Source organism: Toxorhynchites rutilus, chromosome 3, assembly GCF_029784135.1.
Source record: "Toxorhynchites rutilus septentrionalis strain SRP chromosome 3, ASM2978413v1, whole genome shotgun sequence".
NCBI lineage: Eukaryota > Metazoa > Arthropoda > Insecta > Diptera > Culicidae > Toxorhynchites > Toxorhynchites rutilus.
The window spans coordinates 7641679-7659331 of record NC_073746.1 but is presented as its reverse complement, the minus strand read 5'-3'; the positions used below and the strand labels follow the sequence as shown (position 1 = coordinate 7659331).

The following is a 17653-nucleotide window of genomic DNA, read 5'->3' as shown; positions in this document are numbered from 1 at the left end:
CACATAGAATACTAATTTGATTTGGAAAAGTTAATTTTCATTCATAATTTACACTTTAAAACTCGTTTTTCCTTCTCAAAAACACATCATAATACTCGCTTCACAAATACAGACTGATCCTTTCAGTTTCAGGGATGCCAAATTATTTTAGATTGTGAAAATATATGCAAATTATATTATCTGCAAGCAAATGTTTTTATTCGATAAATAAGACTATGACAGTAGAACCCCGATTATCTGTATCTGTATCTGTACCCCGATTATCTGTATCTGTATCTATTTCTGTATTGATAAAACATAGTTTCTATGTTTAAAAATCATCCCGACTATTCACGGATAATCGGGATTCTACTGTAACTTGAATTAGCACGTGATGTTTTTTCACCTGTGATTTTCCCAGATCTTCTCATTCTCCAAATTTTATAGCGGAGTGTGAAGAAACACACAACTTAGACTAAAGTGGCTGCCCCGCTCGCTAGCGCAAAGAATGACCGAGTTCAATGTTAAAAACATTCCTAAGACGTTGTTAATTTTCATTCACTCTCTCACCATCACATTGTCAGTTACTTTGAGGTTTTGATTTGTATCGCGAAAAGTACTGTATTTTGCTATTTTAGGTACAGTAATTTACATTTAATGCGACATTTTTCTAATTGGACAGACCTGTATGCGACACGTTTAGTTAGACATTTTTGTAAACATCGAGTTCAGGCCCAAATTCTGGCCCCACATTGACATTCGCCGCCAGACGTCGACGCTGTACCACTCTCATCTTCAATGTCCAATTACAGGTCAAATCGCGTCCAGTGCGACACTGAGTGGTTCTCCGGCATGTCGCATTAAACGTAAATTACTATATCAGCTTTCCAAACCAAAAGCTTTCATTTATGATTCCTACAATTTCAGAAGTTTATAAATTTTAATTGCAATCGCAAAAAAGACTAACAAACTTTAAATGTCCCCTTGCAAATCTGGCAACTCAGTCTGGAAGTCCGTGAGGTAAAACGTCAACATCATGCATGTCACGATATTGATGCCCGAAAATCAGAAAATCCGGATTTCTGCGTTGTCGGCCATGTTCAGCTGTCATTATGCTCTCAAATGTCATCATATTGTCAATAAATTTGACCGTGTAAGGTCCGCTTAACATAGAAGAAATTGAGTCATTTAGAATTATGAATATGAGTTAAGAAGATTATTTTTATTTCATTTCGTTTCATTTTTGTGATGCGATGTTATTCCGATCTCAATAAGTCTTCGCATGATAATCGCTGTCATCCTCCTAGTATTGATATCATTTTTCGGAAACCCGCAAGACACTCGCTTAAGATATTCGTCACCCCGTCATATACAGAAGCCTGGACTGGACTTATCTATAACAGGCAGTGATTTATCAATTTATCAATGCCAACTGGACTATCTTCAACTGGACTTATCTATAACAGGCAGTGATTTATCAATGATCAGTGATTTATCAATAATAGATGTCATCCTCAATTTAAAGTACAAACCTGTTTTTATGCGGTTTTTTTTTGTGTGAATTTTTTTTGTGCGGTTTTCTGTTCTTGTGCGTTTTTTTGCGGTATATGAAAAGAAGCGTATTTGACGAAGTTATCGTCTATTTAGTTTTTTTTTTCGATGGTTTATATGCATTTCAGTGCGAAACAAACGTATTTGCGTCTAAATTTTTCACTGCTCTAAGTTGCGCATGACATAATTTCTAACAGGAACAAGTTTCGATTAGTGATCCCCGATAATCGTTCGATTAATCGATTAATCGAATACTTCCTAAAGAAATCGATTATTAATCGAACGAATACTGCGCAACCAATATTCGAAGCGAACGAATAGTTAACGTCGATTAATCGATCCAAACCCAGAGGAAAAAAACGTACGACCGCTGCAGTTTTATCCTGAAATTCAATCATTATCATTGATGCTCACCTAAACACGGAAACGAAGCTCAATGCAGTCAATGCGAATTAAGCTTCGTTTACGAGATTAGGGGAGCGTAAAAGATAATAATTGATTTTCAGGCGGAATGAACACTTTTTCGATTCCAGGTGGCTTTCTAGCAAATGAGATATATTAGTCCAACTAATTATTCCTCTCAGTGTGACGATTAATCGATTAATCGATTATTTGGGGCGATTAATCGTATCGAATAACAAACTGCTGAAAAAAAATCGATTAGCTGATGAACGATTAATTCCAAAAGTCGGGGATCACTAGTTTCGACATGCAACTAAAAGCACAACACAGCCACGCGCAACCGAAAAGGCAAACTATTGTATCGCAAAGCAGGGAAACAAAAGTATAGGAGAAGTGTGTAATACGCACCCCCTAAGCGTGAATGGATGTATCTTGACCGTGCTCTTTAAAATTAAGGTAACAACTACGTCAGTACGTATATTAGTTAACGCTCAGTCATCTGTAATCGTTCTGCATTTTAGATACAATTCTCCTGTCCGCGCTCTTTTTTCCTACATTCTCTGAGCACATAATATAGATGCCAGATGTGAAGTCATGTTTTCGTTTTGAAGACATTGAATTTTGTGAGGTCATTTCAAAGTGTGTGAAAACAATTGTTTGTGTGATTTATCGAACATGATTTAGAGATTTAGACATATCAGGATGGTTTGCTCATTTTTGTTCATTATGATTACATTTGAATACATTTATTCGTGTCATGCAGAGTTATTTGAAAAAATCATCTGGCATCCACATACCAGCTATTTCTCCCGTGAGAATGTTATCCGGCCGAAAGCGAGAAAATTGCCCCGATCGAGGGTATGCCGTACTGCACGATGGTAAGCTGATGCGGAAAATATCAAATTGAGAAGGAAATTAATCCAGTCTTACCGTTTTCTTCATCTGAGATATTCACTGGAAACTCGACTCAATAAATATGACTCACAGTTATCGCCTCTGAATCGGTTTGAAGCAACAAAAACCTTTTAGCAATTATGTAGAAAATTACACCGAAAATCACTTCGAAAGAAAATTATTTTTCTTATTTTTGTAAAGTATGTTACAAATATGAAACTTGCATGGTAGGATGCTATCATTGACTAGCACGATTGCCTACAACCATTGCATTTTTTATTATTGCTGGTTTACAAGAAAATCAGGCGAACCAAATTGCCTGGCAGGCGCGTTTTAGACACATCTCCTCTAAATCGAACGGTGAACGGCTTGGATATGAGTTATTTTCTTGGGATAAAATTATATTATGCGGTCCCTATCTACCGCACAAAAAAAGTTTTTTTTTCAAATTGTGTACCGAACACAATTTTTTAAGCTACTGGTGGAGTTTTGCACGATTTTTTTTATGAAGTCCCTATCCCCGTACAAAAAAAGGTTTACCTGAATTGCTTCTGCTGTTTTGCAGTTCAGTTAGCGAGTGAAATTTAATAACTGTATTGATTTTCCGGTCCAATTAACGAACGATCACTGTGGGGTGACACTTTCCTCGTTACTTTGATGAAATCTTGCATGACATCTGGCATCGGACAACTTCAGCATGTCTTGGTCTTGCTAATTTGTTTGCACACAATTTTGTGTTGCATACCACATTTATGGGAACAAAGTTGAAAGAGAGAATGCATAATACATGATTTACCTTCGCATCCGCTCCCAAAACATATCTCTTTTATTTGTTAAACTGCTCACTTGTTTATTTCCACTGTTGATGTCTAAGGCGACAAAAATGATGGATAAATTCGCCGTCTAATGATATATATTATAAAACATACCGTAAGAACGATTCTGCGTAATATGCATTTTTCGCTACATTTTTCGTAGTGACCCCCCTATATAGAAATCAAAGATGTAGTCCTACGTCGAAAGTCATTTTTGAAAAACGAAAAGGGGAAAAATTTGATTTTTCAGCCTAAGATGGAAATAGGCACCCCAATGAAAAAATAAAAAATACTGGTCTTATATTTAGCGGCCAGTAACAATGTTACCAATACGAAAATCTGAGAACCACTTTATCCAATTGGCATGGAATGTTTGTAATGATAGACATGCTTATTTGGGACAGTATTGCAATAATGATAAGCTTCTTTGTGATGTAGGGAGCTATAGGTAATGCGAGGTACTATGGTATTCTTGATTCAAATAAATTGAATAAAAAATCAATTTAATCGAATATAAGTATAAAATGAAAATCAGATATTAATTTTGTTTTTAATCTTTATCTTCGATAGATATATTACATGAGATTCTTTCATTCCAACTGTAAGTGTGCTGCTCTAAGCGATTGTTTCTCGCCATTCCCTTTAATAATATATTCCAATGCCTCGATTCATCACAATGTCCGTGCCCTTACTTTGTTATGCTATATTCCTTATCATTCACTGTTTAGATCTCTCACTGGCCAATATCTCCAAGATGACCGCTTCCCCTGTTTGGAACCGCTTAAGAGCGAACACGATAGGTTGTAACCTTTCCGTTGTCATTCACCGAGGTCACCGCTTCACGATGAGTTTGTCCATTCAGGTTGGTCGAAGATGAAAAGCTGGACACACCGACGAAACCTAAGTGATAAACAAATAGGAACAAGTTAATGATCAATCTTACAAAAATCTCTATCCGAAATAAAAGTAGTGAGAAAAAGCTCTTACTGATAAAATGTCTAATTCAAAATAGTGGCTTATTTAACAGTCTAAATACGAATAGTCAAGAAACACGAGCTGAGCGTCTTTGAGGGAACAGTCCTGCAGGTGATACGCAAAGACTTTTCGTCCCAAGACGCTCAGCTCATTGTCGCCTAATGTACCGTTGATAGGCCAAAAACGGAGAAAGTTACTCTTATTAATATGTTGACAAATATTTTGAATATTTTTGAAAGCTTTGAGCCGTTTAATTGGAGACATATTTTCACTACTTCCAATGCATACTACTTAACTATATTACAAATAGTTATTATTTAATAATTCATCAAAGTTTGATGTGTAGTTAACCATCAAATATCATGCCCAGCCTTACACAGAACTACTATAATGTTAAATATTGGATAGAATAATTCTTGCATAGAATGATTGTCATTGCTTATTTTGAATATCAAAAAAGTGTCTTCATTGGAATTTCAACATTTTCGAAATAATCTCTCATTAACGCTGAGTGGGGGTGAGAATGGGTCAAGCATGAAATTGAACATATACATTGAGTTGCAATATACATGCAAAAATACACCAATACACTTACAATTAGTAGCAATTCTCCAAATTCAACAGTTATTACACCGCCCCTAGATGTGGCTATTTTAGAGGAATTGCACGTATAAGAAGAAAAGCATTTCCTTGGCGACAATTTTGCAGAAGCCACATTTTCCACGGGTGGCATTGCGCATTTCGAAACAAGTAACTCGTTTCGAGATAATTCAAACTCGAATCGAATTAATTTTAGTATTATGTATCTTTTTCGAGTTAATATTTCCAGTGTACTAGATTTCGAGCAAAATTTGTCTCGAAGAGAAATGTCAAATTTTTGGGTTTGTAAACAAATCAAACTTCACGGAATATTAGAATCGATTGAAAAGAACAGATCGCGAAATGTTTTTAGACGACAGCAATGGGGAAGAAGAGAGCACGCTTATTCCACAGAGACGGGATTTGAGGGATAAAAGTGACTCTCTTCCGCTAAGTGGAAATGAGTGAGTTTGTCTTATATACGTTTCCGATATAAATGATAATAATTATTCTTTTGTTGTAAGGTTTCGGCAGTATATCAGATTTAGTTGAGAAGCATTTAAAAATATTTCGGATACAACCAAACAACTTTCAGAAACACTGCTACTCCTGCAGCTTTGAAATTAGCGGCCGTTTTGAATCTTCTGGCTTCAGGTCCTACCAAATTAATGTAATAAAGGAGAAAACTTGTTACTTGGTATGGCTTAACCAACAGTTTCATCAGTCTCCGATGAAATGATGCCACAAGATTAGACTGTATGTCCACGGAGAGGTGGGAGGGGGTGTAGACTGAGTCCACGTGGACAGGAAGAATAATTTTTTTCTTAAAAAAATTTATATTTTCTTAAATCACCTGTACATTCAAAATTAAATAAAATCTGTTACACATGAGGAATTTCAAAATTCTCTCTGTATTTATCAATAAACGGCTTTAGCCGTCTGAGAATGCTGACTGGGACGTATATATATTTTTTCTCAAATCATTGAACTTTTTCAGTATTTTAAAAATACCTCACGTTAACACGTGTAAATGACCAAACTATTTCCTATGATTGAACTTTTCTAGTTACGGGGTATGCATAGATCCTCATAGCCCAAAACTATAAAAATTAAACAATAAGTACCATAAAGGTTGAGGTTTCATGATATGAGTAAATGGTTTTTCATCAAATATAATTTTTTATACATATTGTTATATCTCGAGAACAGTTAGTCTTAGGATAATAATGTCTGTATAAAGGGTGTGTCACATCAAATTGCATCACGGAAAAAACGCTGTAGAAATTTAATTTTTAGGAATTATATCTTCAGCTTTCGCTTATAATCAGATAAGAGTGTATAGATCACGTTGGCCATGCTTCACTGTCAATTTTTCGTAAATTTGGAAAAATGTCGTCGAACGAAAAAGAGCGTCGTGAATTAATCCTGTGCACTCATTTCGAGAATCCGGAGTTGTCACATCGGGACATCGGTAAGATGCTGGGAATCGTCCAATCCACGGTCAGCAGAGTACTAAAACGATACTTCGAGAACCTAACCATCGACCAGAAGGTGAAGAACGGCAAAAATGGATGCTCCGTCAGTGAAAAAGATCACAAGCGCGTAGTTCAGCAGTTTAGAGGTGATCCGAGAAGTTCGGTCCGGGATGTCGCCAATAAGCTGAATTTGTCAAGTTCATTCGTCCAGCGGACCAAGCAGCGGGAGGGCCTGCGTACATACAAGGTTCAGAAGGCTCCTAACCGCGACGAAAGGCAAAACATGGTGGGGAAGACGCGAGCCCGAAAGCTGTACACCGAAATGCTGACGAAGCCGCATTGCCTGGTAATGGACGACGAAACCTACGTCAAAGCGGACTTTCGTCAGCTGCCGGGCCTGTTGTTCTTCTCCGCAGAGGACAAATTCAGCGTTCCGGAGGAGATTCGCAAGCAGAAACTATCCAAGTTTGCCAAAAAGTACATGGTGTGGCAAGCGATCTGCTCTTGCGGAAAGCGGAGCGCCCCCTTCGTGATGACCGGCACGGTAAACGGGCAGGTTTACCTTAAGGAGTGCCTACAGAAGCGCTTACTACCACTATTGAAGCAGCACGAGGGCCCGACCATCTTCTGGCCGGATCTCGCTTCGTGCCACTATTCAAAGGACGTGTTGGAGTGGTACGAAGCCAACGGGGTCACCTTCGTGCCAAAGGAAATGAACCCGCCCAACGCGCCGGAGCTTCGCCCAATAGAGAAATATTGGGCGATTATGAAGCAGGCCCTCCGGAAGAACCCAAAAGTTGTCAAATCGGAGGCGGACTTCAAGAGAAAATGGATTTCTGTTCAAAAAAAAACTACAACCTGACGTTGTACAGAACCTTATGGACGGGGTAAAGAGGAAGGTGCGAGCAAACCTTCTCCACATATGGTCAATTCTCAACTAGGACAGAGTTGTTGAACTTTGTGTTGTGTTTATATGGATTTTTATTAATCTTACAAAAATGCATGATAAACTGGATTGTTTCTATCAATCAAATTGAAGTTCTCCAACTACTCTTCAATTCCTTCCTTGGAACCACAAGAATTTTCATCCACTATTCCATTCCATTCGCCACAAATCTTTCACTAATTTAAATGTTTTATAACAGATTTTTATGCAAAATTTTCTCATCTTTCAAATGAAAGCAATTGAAACGTTCTAAGCAGCGTACTTTTTGAATTTGAGTCAAATCCAGGCAAAAGAAAATCGATCCTAAGGAAAGTTCAATAATTGTTTCTTAGTTGGGATGTGACCACAAGCGAGGAAGGTTTTTTTCATCAAATATGATCCTCTATCACCTCTTGAAATATTGTGGATTAGCTACTTAACAACCTGCATATAACAATATTTTAAACAGACATAAACGTTTTCATAGCATTATTCAATTTATGAGAATGTTTTCTCAACTGTTTGAACATTACTTTAAATTTGCATAGAAAGTTGACTGATTTCTCAAAAACTTGTTTCAATCGGGCAGCAGGTTTCAGAGCTATGATTTTTTGGAAAATGAAACATTTTTTTAAAATGGATAGTATCGCGTATTTAATTAATTTGGCATTGTAAACTATTCGAATTTCATAAGTAATGTTTTAAAAAGGATTTGAGCGGAGGAAAACCAAAACAATAGAAATGGAATTTGGAAGAAACTGAAGAGCAAAAAAAATAAGGGCAAGATTAGTATAAAATCAATAGTAATAAAAAATTTCTTATGTAGTTTTTCCTCGCGAGCACTGCGACATCGAAAGTGAGTTTTGAATGATTTTTGAAACGCTGTAACTCTGTTATAAAATAATGCATTCGTCGAAGCAAACACTGGTCCTTGCATAGAATATTTTCAAGTTTGTGGTGGTCAGTGGACTGTTTCGACCATCGATTTACTGTGCGTTCATTATTTCATTGAATATTCCTTATTCAAAATTAAAGGATAATTTTTCATTCGATAGAGAATACTTCTGTAGGAAAAGGTTCTACTGAAACATTCTATGAATCAAATGGAAACGAAATGAAATTATTATTGGGAATATATTTTTAAAATCTATACAAACTTTGAAAATAAACCAAAAACGTTTTATTTTTTTCTTCTTCTTCTTAAATGGCGTTAACGTTCCCTGTGGAACTTTTGCCGTCTCAACGTATGCATTAACTAGCGTCATTTATTAATACTTCATTGAGATTTCTTAAGTCAAATAACACGCCTTGAATGTATACCGAGGGGCAAGCTCTAGAATACGCGTGACCACAGTGCAAATCGAAGGAAATTTCTTTGACGAAAAATCCCCCGGCCAGAAGGGAAACGAACCCGAACACCTGGCATGATAATGTGAGACGTTAACCACTCGGCCACGGGTGCACCTTTATTTTTTTTCTTGTAATGTCTTTTGTCTACAACCCATGTACATATTAAACTTAAAATATGTATGTACGATAACCCTAAACTAGAAATTTGTAGCTTGAAAATGTTGTTTTTTTGTATCTTCATGTCATCATTGATATCGAAACTACAGCGTTCCGAAATCGTTTAAAATTTCAAACCTTTACTTCTCAATCGTTTGTTAAGTGCAGATCTATAGATATTAGTGCATGTTTCCTACTTTATCTTTTCTTTCCTTGAAATTCTTTTTTTCTGAATAAAAAATAATCTAGGCATATGGAATTGTTCTGTTTGTTTGTGTGCGCTTCAAATACTCGGAAAGTTCGGCACTGATGGAGCTCATATTATGACACAATATACAATCCACTTCAAGGATTGTTGCTGCTACTGCCAACACTTCAGGAAGTTTTAAGATTTCCAGTTGGAATAAGCACAATTTTGAAATAAAGTTGTGAACGTAAATTAACTTTCTAGTATTGAATATGTTGCCCAAGATCAATTTTTGGAATTCTGTGCTTCATATTCGGATTCGTATTGTTCAACTGTATATCGCGCGTTTCTGTGTTGGCAAACCAGATAGCCTTTATATGTGACAGTGACAGGGTATAACTAGTAAAATTTGTAACAAAATAAACTTGAATGGAATGTAAATTCGATTTGCGCGTAATTCCTCATTTATTCTAATAAAATAAGAAAAAATGTCCACGTGGACAACAGGGGGAGGGGTATGAAAATGTCCACGCTTGTCCACGGAGGGGGAGGGGGGAGTCTAAAATCGTGCTTTTTCTGTCCACGTGGTATGTGGACAGCCCCTAAGGCGTGAGGGTTGTGATGCAGTTTTCGCTTCTCTTCAGAAACTGAACAAATTAACGCATTCACCTAAGATTTAATTTTCAACAGAGTAGATCATTTGTTTGATCCACTCTGTTGCTTCGGTCGGACACGCATAGTGCTATTTCACAACTATACTGAGCGTTCAAAAGCACCCTATAATATGCAATTGCACAGCGTGAAAACGTGAGTTACAACCATAACATAACAACATACAACCAAAGAAGAGAAGTGGAACATGAGAGAAAAAAGTGGCAACGATTTGTGGCAAGAAAATATAAATAGTGAAAAAATTTACAGATGGTTTACGCTCTAAAAATTGAACATAATGTTAAGATGTCTCTAAAACGGTGGGAGACGTTATATATAAGGTGGGAGGTTCGTATATAATGTTATTAATGTTAGCATCATCATGATAAACACGGCGAATGGGATAGAAATTACGAACTGAAAATTGAATTATATTTCCAAATTCAACAGTTATTACACCGCCCCTAGATGTGGCTATTTTAGAGGAATTGCACGTATAAGAAGAAAAGCATTTCCTTGGCGACAATTTTGCAGAAGCCACATTTTCCACGGGTGGCATTGCGCATTTCGAAACAAGTAACTCGTTTCGAGATAATTCAAACTCGAATCGAATTAATTTTAGTATTATGTATCTTTTTATATATATAGAATAGAATATATATATATATATATATATATATATATATATATATATATATATTTATATATAAGTTATCGCCAGGCCCATATAATCAAACCAGCAACCATACCCACGGCATAAGACGTGCTGTGACTGTAAACAACGGAACCGGATCGCAGCAGAGACCAACCGCGGAGGCATCAAATTACGCCGATTCAACATCTCTCCAAGTAATAATGATTTCCAACTCGTATTGTACCAAAAAGAAATTGAATAAAGATTCAGATTAAATTAGTGAGCCGACGAGAATAGTCGCGTTTTCCTTTTTAGCTTTAGCTTAGTTTAGTTAGTCTTTTTTTAAAAACTCCACTTCCTCACATGGGAAGTTAAGTGGCGCAGTCGGTAGGATTAGTTAGCGCCCCGTGTTGAGTGTTTAGTGAAAGTGTTCCCTGAGTGCATATCAGATACAAAACGCAGCAGCTGACACATCACGGAGCTAACGACCTGCTTCTACATAAAAAGAACCCAAAGGATATGGGACCATTTCTTTTTCTAAGGTAAGAATTTTATTTTATTCTACTAAATAAATAAGAAAAATAAAAGTGAAATAAAACAATACATACCAATCACTCAATTACGATTTAACTATCTATCAAGTGCCAAAATAATTAAAGAGTTTATTCTATTAAATAAATAAGAGATATAAGTGAAATAAAATACTTTCAAAAGAACAATAAGTACACCGTAAAATAGTGATTTGATTATTTACTTTTATCAAGTGCGGAATTAATTAAAGTAAAAATGGATGCGCATATTGCAGAATTGCAACAAGCCATCATGGACCGAGATGATCAAATTCAACAGCTTCAGCTTGAGATACAAGGCGCCGTTGAAGCAGTACGCGCTGCTCAACATGCCGCCCCACAAATTGTTGCTCCGCAAGCAGCACAAATTATTCAACATCAACCTGAACCTGTGAACGTTCAAAACGATGTTGCCAACAATTTTGCCAGAACAGAAACAATCATAAAATCTTTGCAAACACCACAAATCATTAGGGACATCGCTTGTTTCGATGGAAACCCAGTGAAACTGCACAGTTTCATCAAATGCATCGACAATTTAATTCCACTTCTGGCCGAAGCTACAAATTCCCCTATATTTCAAGTCTGGATGCAAGCCATCCGTAGCAAAATAATAGGAGATGCCGATACCGTTCTGGAAATTTACGGCACCTCGACAGATTGGGACGATATTAAAAACACATTGATTACACATTATAGCGATAAGCGTGACGAAATTTCCCTCACGCGGGATTTATTTAAATCGAACCAGAGCACTACCGTAGAAGAATTTTATAGTCGGATTTCTCATTCAATTTCACTGCTAGTGAATCTTCTCAATTTGAACGAAAATAATGCTGACGTGAAAGCAGCGAAAAATTCATTTTATCAAGAATTAGGTCTAAAAGTATTTTTGGCAGGATTAAAGGATCCACTTGGACCAATCATAAGAGCGCAATGTCCAAAAACACTAAAGGAAGCGTTACGACTCTGCCTCGAGGAAGGAAATTATAATTATGTTAGAAACCCTTTTAAAGCTGCACCCCCAATTCCACCAAGACCCAACAATTCGATCCCAAATTTATTCCAACAATACCCTAGATCATCACAGCAACATTCTAGGCCATTCCAATTACAACATAGACCATTCCAACCACCACATAGACAATTCCAACCACAACATAGAGCATTTCAACCACAACCTAGAGCATTGCAACCACCTTTCCATCCACCTCCAAGAGCTCATCACTCACAATCTTTCAATCAACCACGCTTCAACTTACCGAACCCCCAAAGGGACGCGTATGTACAAAGACCCAACGATCAACAACCGAGACCGGTACCGATGGAGGTTGACCACTCCATGAGAACTCGTCAAGTCAATTATATGAATAGACCCAACTTCCAAATTCCTGAGGAATTAAATCCTGAAAATTACTATTACCCCAATAATGACGAATACTATTACGCATATCAAAATTTCGAAAACCAAAGCAATGAGATTTGCTCAGAAACCCAGCCATCAGACCAACAAATTGAAACCAATAACGAAGAGAAAATCACAAATGAAATCGATGACCTAAATTTTCGACAGCAGGATGCAGAATTCAATCCAACGTAAATAATTTCATACCTTATATCGAAGTTCCTACTTCGAAAGGAGTTTTAAAATTTTTAATAGATACCGGGGCAAATAAAAACTACATAAGCACCCGACATGTTAACTTTGAAAATTGCAGACACACCGATCCAGCCATTGTCACTAATATTAACGGTTCTCATACAATTAATCGTTTTGTAGAATTCAATCCATTCATTCAAGTGCCTCAAACACAAAAATTGCAATTTTACGTTTTTGACTTTCATCCATTTTTTGATGGACTGATTGGTTACGAATCGTTACAAATGCTTCGAATCGACATTCTCACAAATACAAATGAGTTACAATTTCCTACTGGGAAAATAAAAATGAAAAGAAAATATCCGTTTGCTACTGAAATACAATTGAATCCTGAAGAAACGAAAGTAGTGAGCCTTCCAGTAACAATCAGTGAAGGAGATTTCTTCGTGAACACTGACATGAATATTTCCGATACCACATTTATTCACTCTGGAATATGCAACGCCGTAAACAATCGTGCTTTCATGACAATTACTAATTACTCAAAGGAACCTACTAAAATTAACATTGAGAAACCCTTTGAATTCGAATTGAATAATTTTGAAACACAAATTCGCTCAACAACTCCAGTTCCAATAAACCGAAGACTTTTTGATCAACTAAGATTGAATCACCTCAACTCAGAAGAAAAATCGAAGCTACTGAAAATAATTGCGGAAAACCAAGATGTTTTTCTATTAGAAGGAGAAGCTTTATCATTCACTAATGCTATTAAGCATAATATTCAAACAAAAGATGATTTACCAATTTATGCCAAATCATACAGGTACCCTTTTTGCCATCGAGAAGAAGTGCAGAAACAAATATCCCAGATGTTACAACAGGGTATTATAAGACACTCAGTTAGCCCGTGGACCTCTCCAGTTTGGATAGTTCCCAAGAAGCTAGACGCCTCTGGCAAAAAGAAATGGAGATTAGTGATTGACTATCGTAAACTGAACGATAAAACAATCAACGATCGGTACCCAATCCCCAACATTTCCGATATTCTCGATAAGCTTGGGAGATGTAATTATTTTTCTACTATTGATTTAGCGTCTGGTTTTCACCAGATAGAAGTCGAGAAAACAGACATTCCAAAGACGGCTTTTAGTGTCGAAAATGGGCACTATGAGTTCTTACGAATGCCATTTGGACTCAAGAATGCGCCATCCACATTTCAAAGAGTGATGGACAATATTCTTAGAGAGCATATTGGTTTGCGATGTTTCATCTATATGGATGATATCATCGTTTTTTCTACAAGTTTGCAAGAACATTTAGACAATCTAAAGAAAATTTTTGATTCATTGTCTAAATATAATATGAAAATTCAGCTGGATAAGTGCGAATTTCTAAGTAAAGAAGTCGCCCTTCTGGGACATGTCGTCACATCCGAAGGTGTGAGACCCAACCCGGATAAAATCGAGTCAATTCAAAATTGGCCTTTACCTAAGAGTGATAAAGAACTTCGAGGATTTCTAGGAATACTCGGTTATTATAGAAAATTTATAAAGGACTTTGCAAAAATTGCAAAACCTTTGACTAACTCTTTGAGAAAAGGTGAAAAAATAGTTCACAATGAAGACTTCGTAAAGGCATTTGACAAATGCAAAAACATTTTGACCAGTAGTGACATCCTTCAGTACCCAGACTTCACAAAACCTTTTATTTTGACCACTGACGCGTCTAATCACGCAATAGGTGCCGTACTTTCGCAAGGGCCAATAGGTAAAGATAGGCCAATTGCCTATGCCTCTCGTACCCTTAATAAATCCGAGGAGAACTACTCCACCATAGAAAAGGAGCTATTAGCAATAGTTTGGGGTTGCAAACATTTCAGACCATACCTTTATGGCAACAGATTTACACTTTATACTGATCACAAACCGCTCACCTACAGCCTAAACCTCAAAGAACCAAATCAAAGGCTCATTCATTGGCGGTTAAGTTTATCAGAATTTGATTTGGACATCCAATACAAACCTGGCAAACAGAATGTGGTAGCCGATGGATTGTCCAGAGTTTTCCACGAACTTAACATTAATGAAACTGATTCATCTTCCGACGATATCACCGTGCATTCAGCGAATACTGATGATTCAGAATTCATACAATGCACAGAGGCTCCCATAAATTATTTCCATAATCAAATTATACTCAAAATTGGTGAAGAAAGTACTACTTTCGAAGAAGTGTTTCCCAGAGTTTACAGGCGGACTATTACCAAAGTAATATTTGGCGTACCGTTTCTAATTAAAATGTTTAAAGAATATATGGACCCTCGACGCACAAATTGCATAATATGTCCAGAAAATCTCATAAACCAAATTCAAATAGTTTATAAAAATTATTTCAGTAGATGTCGTACTTTCAAGGTTAGAATATCACACCGCTTACTAATAGACGTGAGATCCGATGAGGAGCAAGATACTTTAATTGAAGAAACTCACGAAATTGCACATCGTGGAATTCAAGAAAATCTGGCAGTAATGAGAAGAAGATTCTATTTTCCAAAAATGAAAATTAAGATAAGGAAGTTTATCATATTATGTAATACCTGCAATCGAATGAAGTATGAGAGAAAACCGTATAAGATTCTTCTAGGCGAAACCCCTATCCCAAAGCAACCATTGGATATTATCCACATTGATGTGTTAATATCCCAACCTAATTTATTTTTATCAATTATAGACAAACTGTCTAAATTTGGATTTCTACTTCCTATTAAATCAAGAACCACAGTAGACATTAGAAAAGCTATTGTCAAATTTATTTCATTATACGGAACACCTAAAATGATAATATCTGATAATGAACCAGCATTCAAATCCATTGAAATGCGGGACATGCTAGACAAACTTCATATTCAACAGTATTTTACACCAACCAACAACAGTGAACAAAATGGAACGGTAGAACGATTCCATTCAACAATAGAAGAAATTTTCAGATGCAATAAAGACAAATATGAGAATGTCACCAATAAGGAAATGTTTCAAATATCGTGTAGCTTGTACAATAATACAATTCACAGCTCTACCAATATGAGACCTCGCGAAATATTCTACGGAATAAAAAGCGAAGAAGAACGACCTTTAGATAGAGCCCAACTTTTGGAATACCGTGACAAAATTTATAAAGAAGCAGAGGCTAGAGCTACTGATACACAGCAGAAACAACATCAACAACAAAATGCATCTAGAGAAGACCCACCATTACTTGAAGCCGATCAAACAGTTTTTAATAGACGGCAGGGTATTAAAGCAAAAACTAAAGAATGGTTTCAACCTGTTAAAGTTGTCGAAGACAGGAACCAAACGTATGAAGACGATAAAAATAGGAAACTACATAAAACAAAAATGCGTAGAATAAGGAAGTAATAAAATGAACTCTAATCTATTTTTCTATTTTAGGATATGGACCGCCGTCCAAACTTTCTTATTTCTCGTTTTAGTATCTGGAACTATGGGCAGGCAACCTACCATACAAATAATGGAACTTAGTCACAATCCAGGTCTGCTAGCAATAGCATCAGGTAAAAACTACATCAAAGATGGGGAACACAAAATTTACCACATCATAGATTTCGAAATTTATCACCCCACTTTGATAACGATAAAAAATATGATCGACGGAATCAAGAATATTTGCAATACATCGGAATTGAACGAAATTATCCTTTCAAAATTTAATAATCTTAACTATCTTTATCATAGCCTTCAGAATAAACCACGACCCAAAAGAGGATTATTGAATTTTGTGGGAAGCGGAATAAAATTTATCACCGGAAACTTGGATAACGAAGATTACAATGAAATTATTAAAGATTTGGAGGAGCTAAGAATTAAAGGCAATCAACTTATCAATGAAAATAACAAACAAGCCAAGATAAATTATCAATTGAATAACAGAATAGATACAATTATAAAACAAATTAATAAACAGTAAGAAATCATTGTCAAAAATTTCAATCAGGCTCGTATGGATAACATAGCAAAACAAATACAAATAATCAAAGATGTAATGAAAATCAACATGTTACTAGATAACTTAATCTCACATTTCAAGGACATAGCAGAGTCGATTCATTTAGCAAAACTTAACATTATCACGAAACATATCCTCCACCCAGAAGAACTTTTGTTTTCAATAGAAAGATTAGAAGAAAAAGGCATAGAAATCAAAAATATAGAGCAAGCTTACGACTTCCTTGAAATATCTGCATTTTTTAATTCATCTGAACTGATATTTGTAGTCAAGATACCTTCTCTTCAAAATGTAACATATAGTAATTTGATACTAGAAACCTTACCAGTTGGAAACAAGATATTGAACATACCAGCAAACAAAGCAATGACGAGCGAGATAGGAACTTACTTCATCACGAGAGAATGTCAGCAGATCGAGCAGAACAACATTTGTAACGAAGACATGCTCCTAAACTACAGCGATGATAAATGCTTCTCAAAAATATTACGAGGATTTACTGGAAATTGTACGTTTGAAAAATATGAACGGAAAAATGAAATCAAGCTTCTAACTGATCACCATGTCGTTTTAAAATCTATGATTCCTCTGGAAATCAAAACAAACTGCGGAATTACTGATAGAAATTTATCTGGATTATTTTTGATTGAGTTTCATAACTGCAGCATCGAGGTGAACAAAACAACATTTACAAACACAGAAATAATCAGAAACGAAATTCCAATAATACTCCCTTTCGATGGTTTGAAAATCGAAGTACAAATTACCCAAAACCAGACCGCTATTGAAGATCTACACATTATCAACAGAAATCATCTGGATTCATTGGTGGAAAGCTATAAAATTCACCATTACTCATCAATGAGTTTATCTATTGTCAGT

At 36.1% G+C, this 17653-nt stretch overlaps 1 protein-coding gene across 9 annotated transcripts in view; it reads right to left on the bottom strand.

The window, feature by feature from the left end:
- Positions 1-4179: 4179 nt before the first annotated feature.
- LOC129780107 (uncharacterized) overlaps positions 4180-17653 on the bottom strand; it is a 37011-nt gene continuing 23537 nt past the window's right edge. For all 9 annotated transcript variants that reach the window (XM_055788051.1, XM_055788053.1, XM_055788047.1 and 6 more), the window contains one exon: positions 4180-4541. In XM_055788051.1, the coding sequence (XP_055644026.1) occupies positions 4423-4541 (119 nt within the window). In that variant the 3' untranslated portion in view covers positions 4180-4422. The remainder of the gene's footprint in view (positions 4542-17653) is intronic.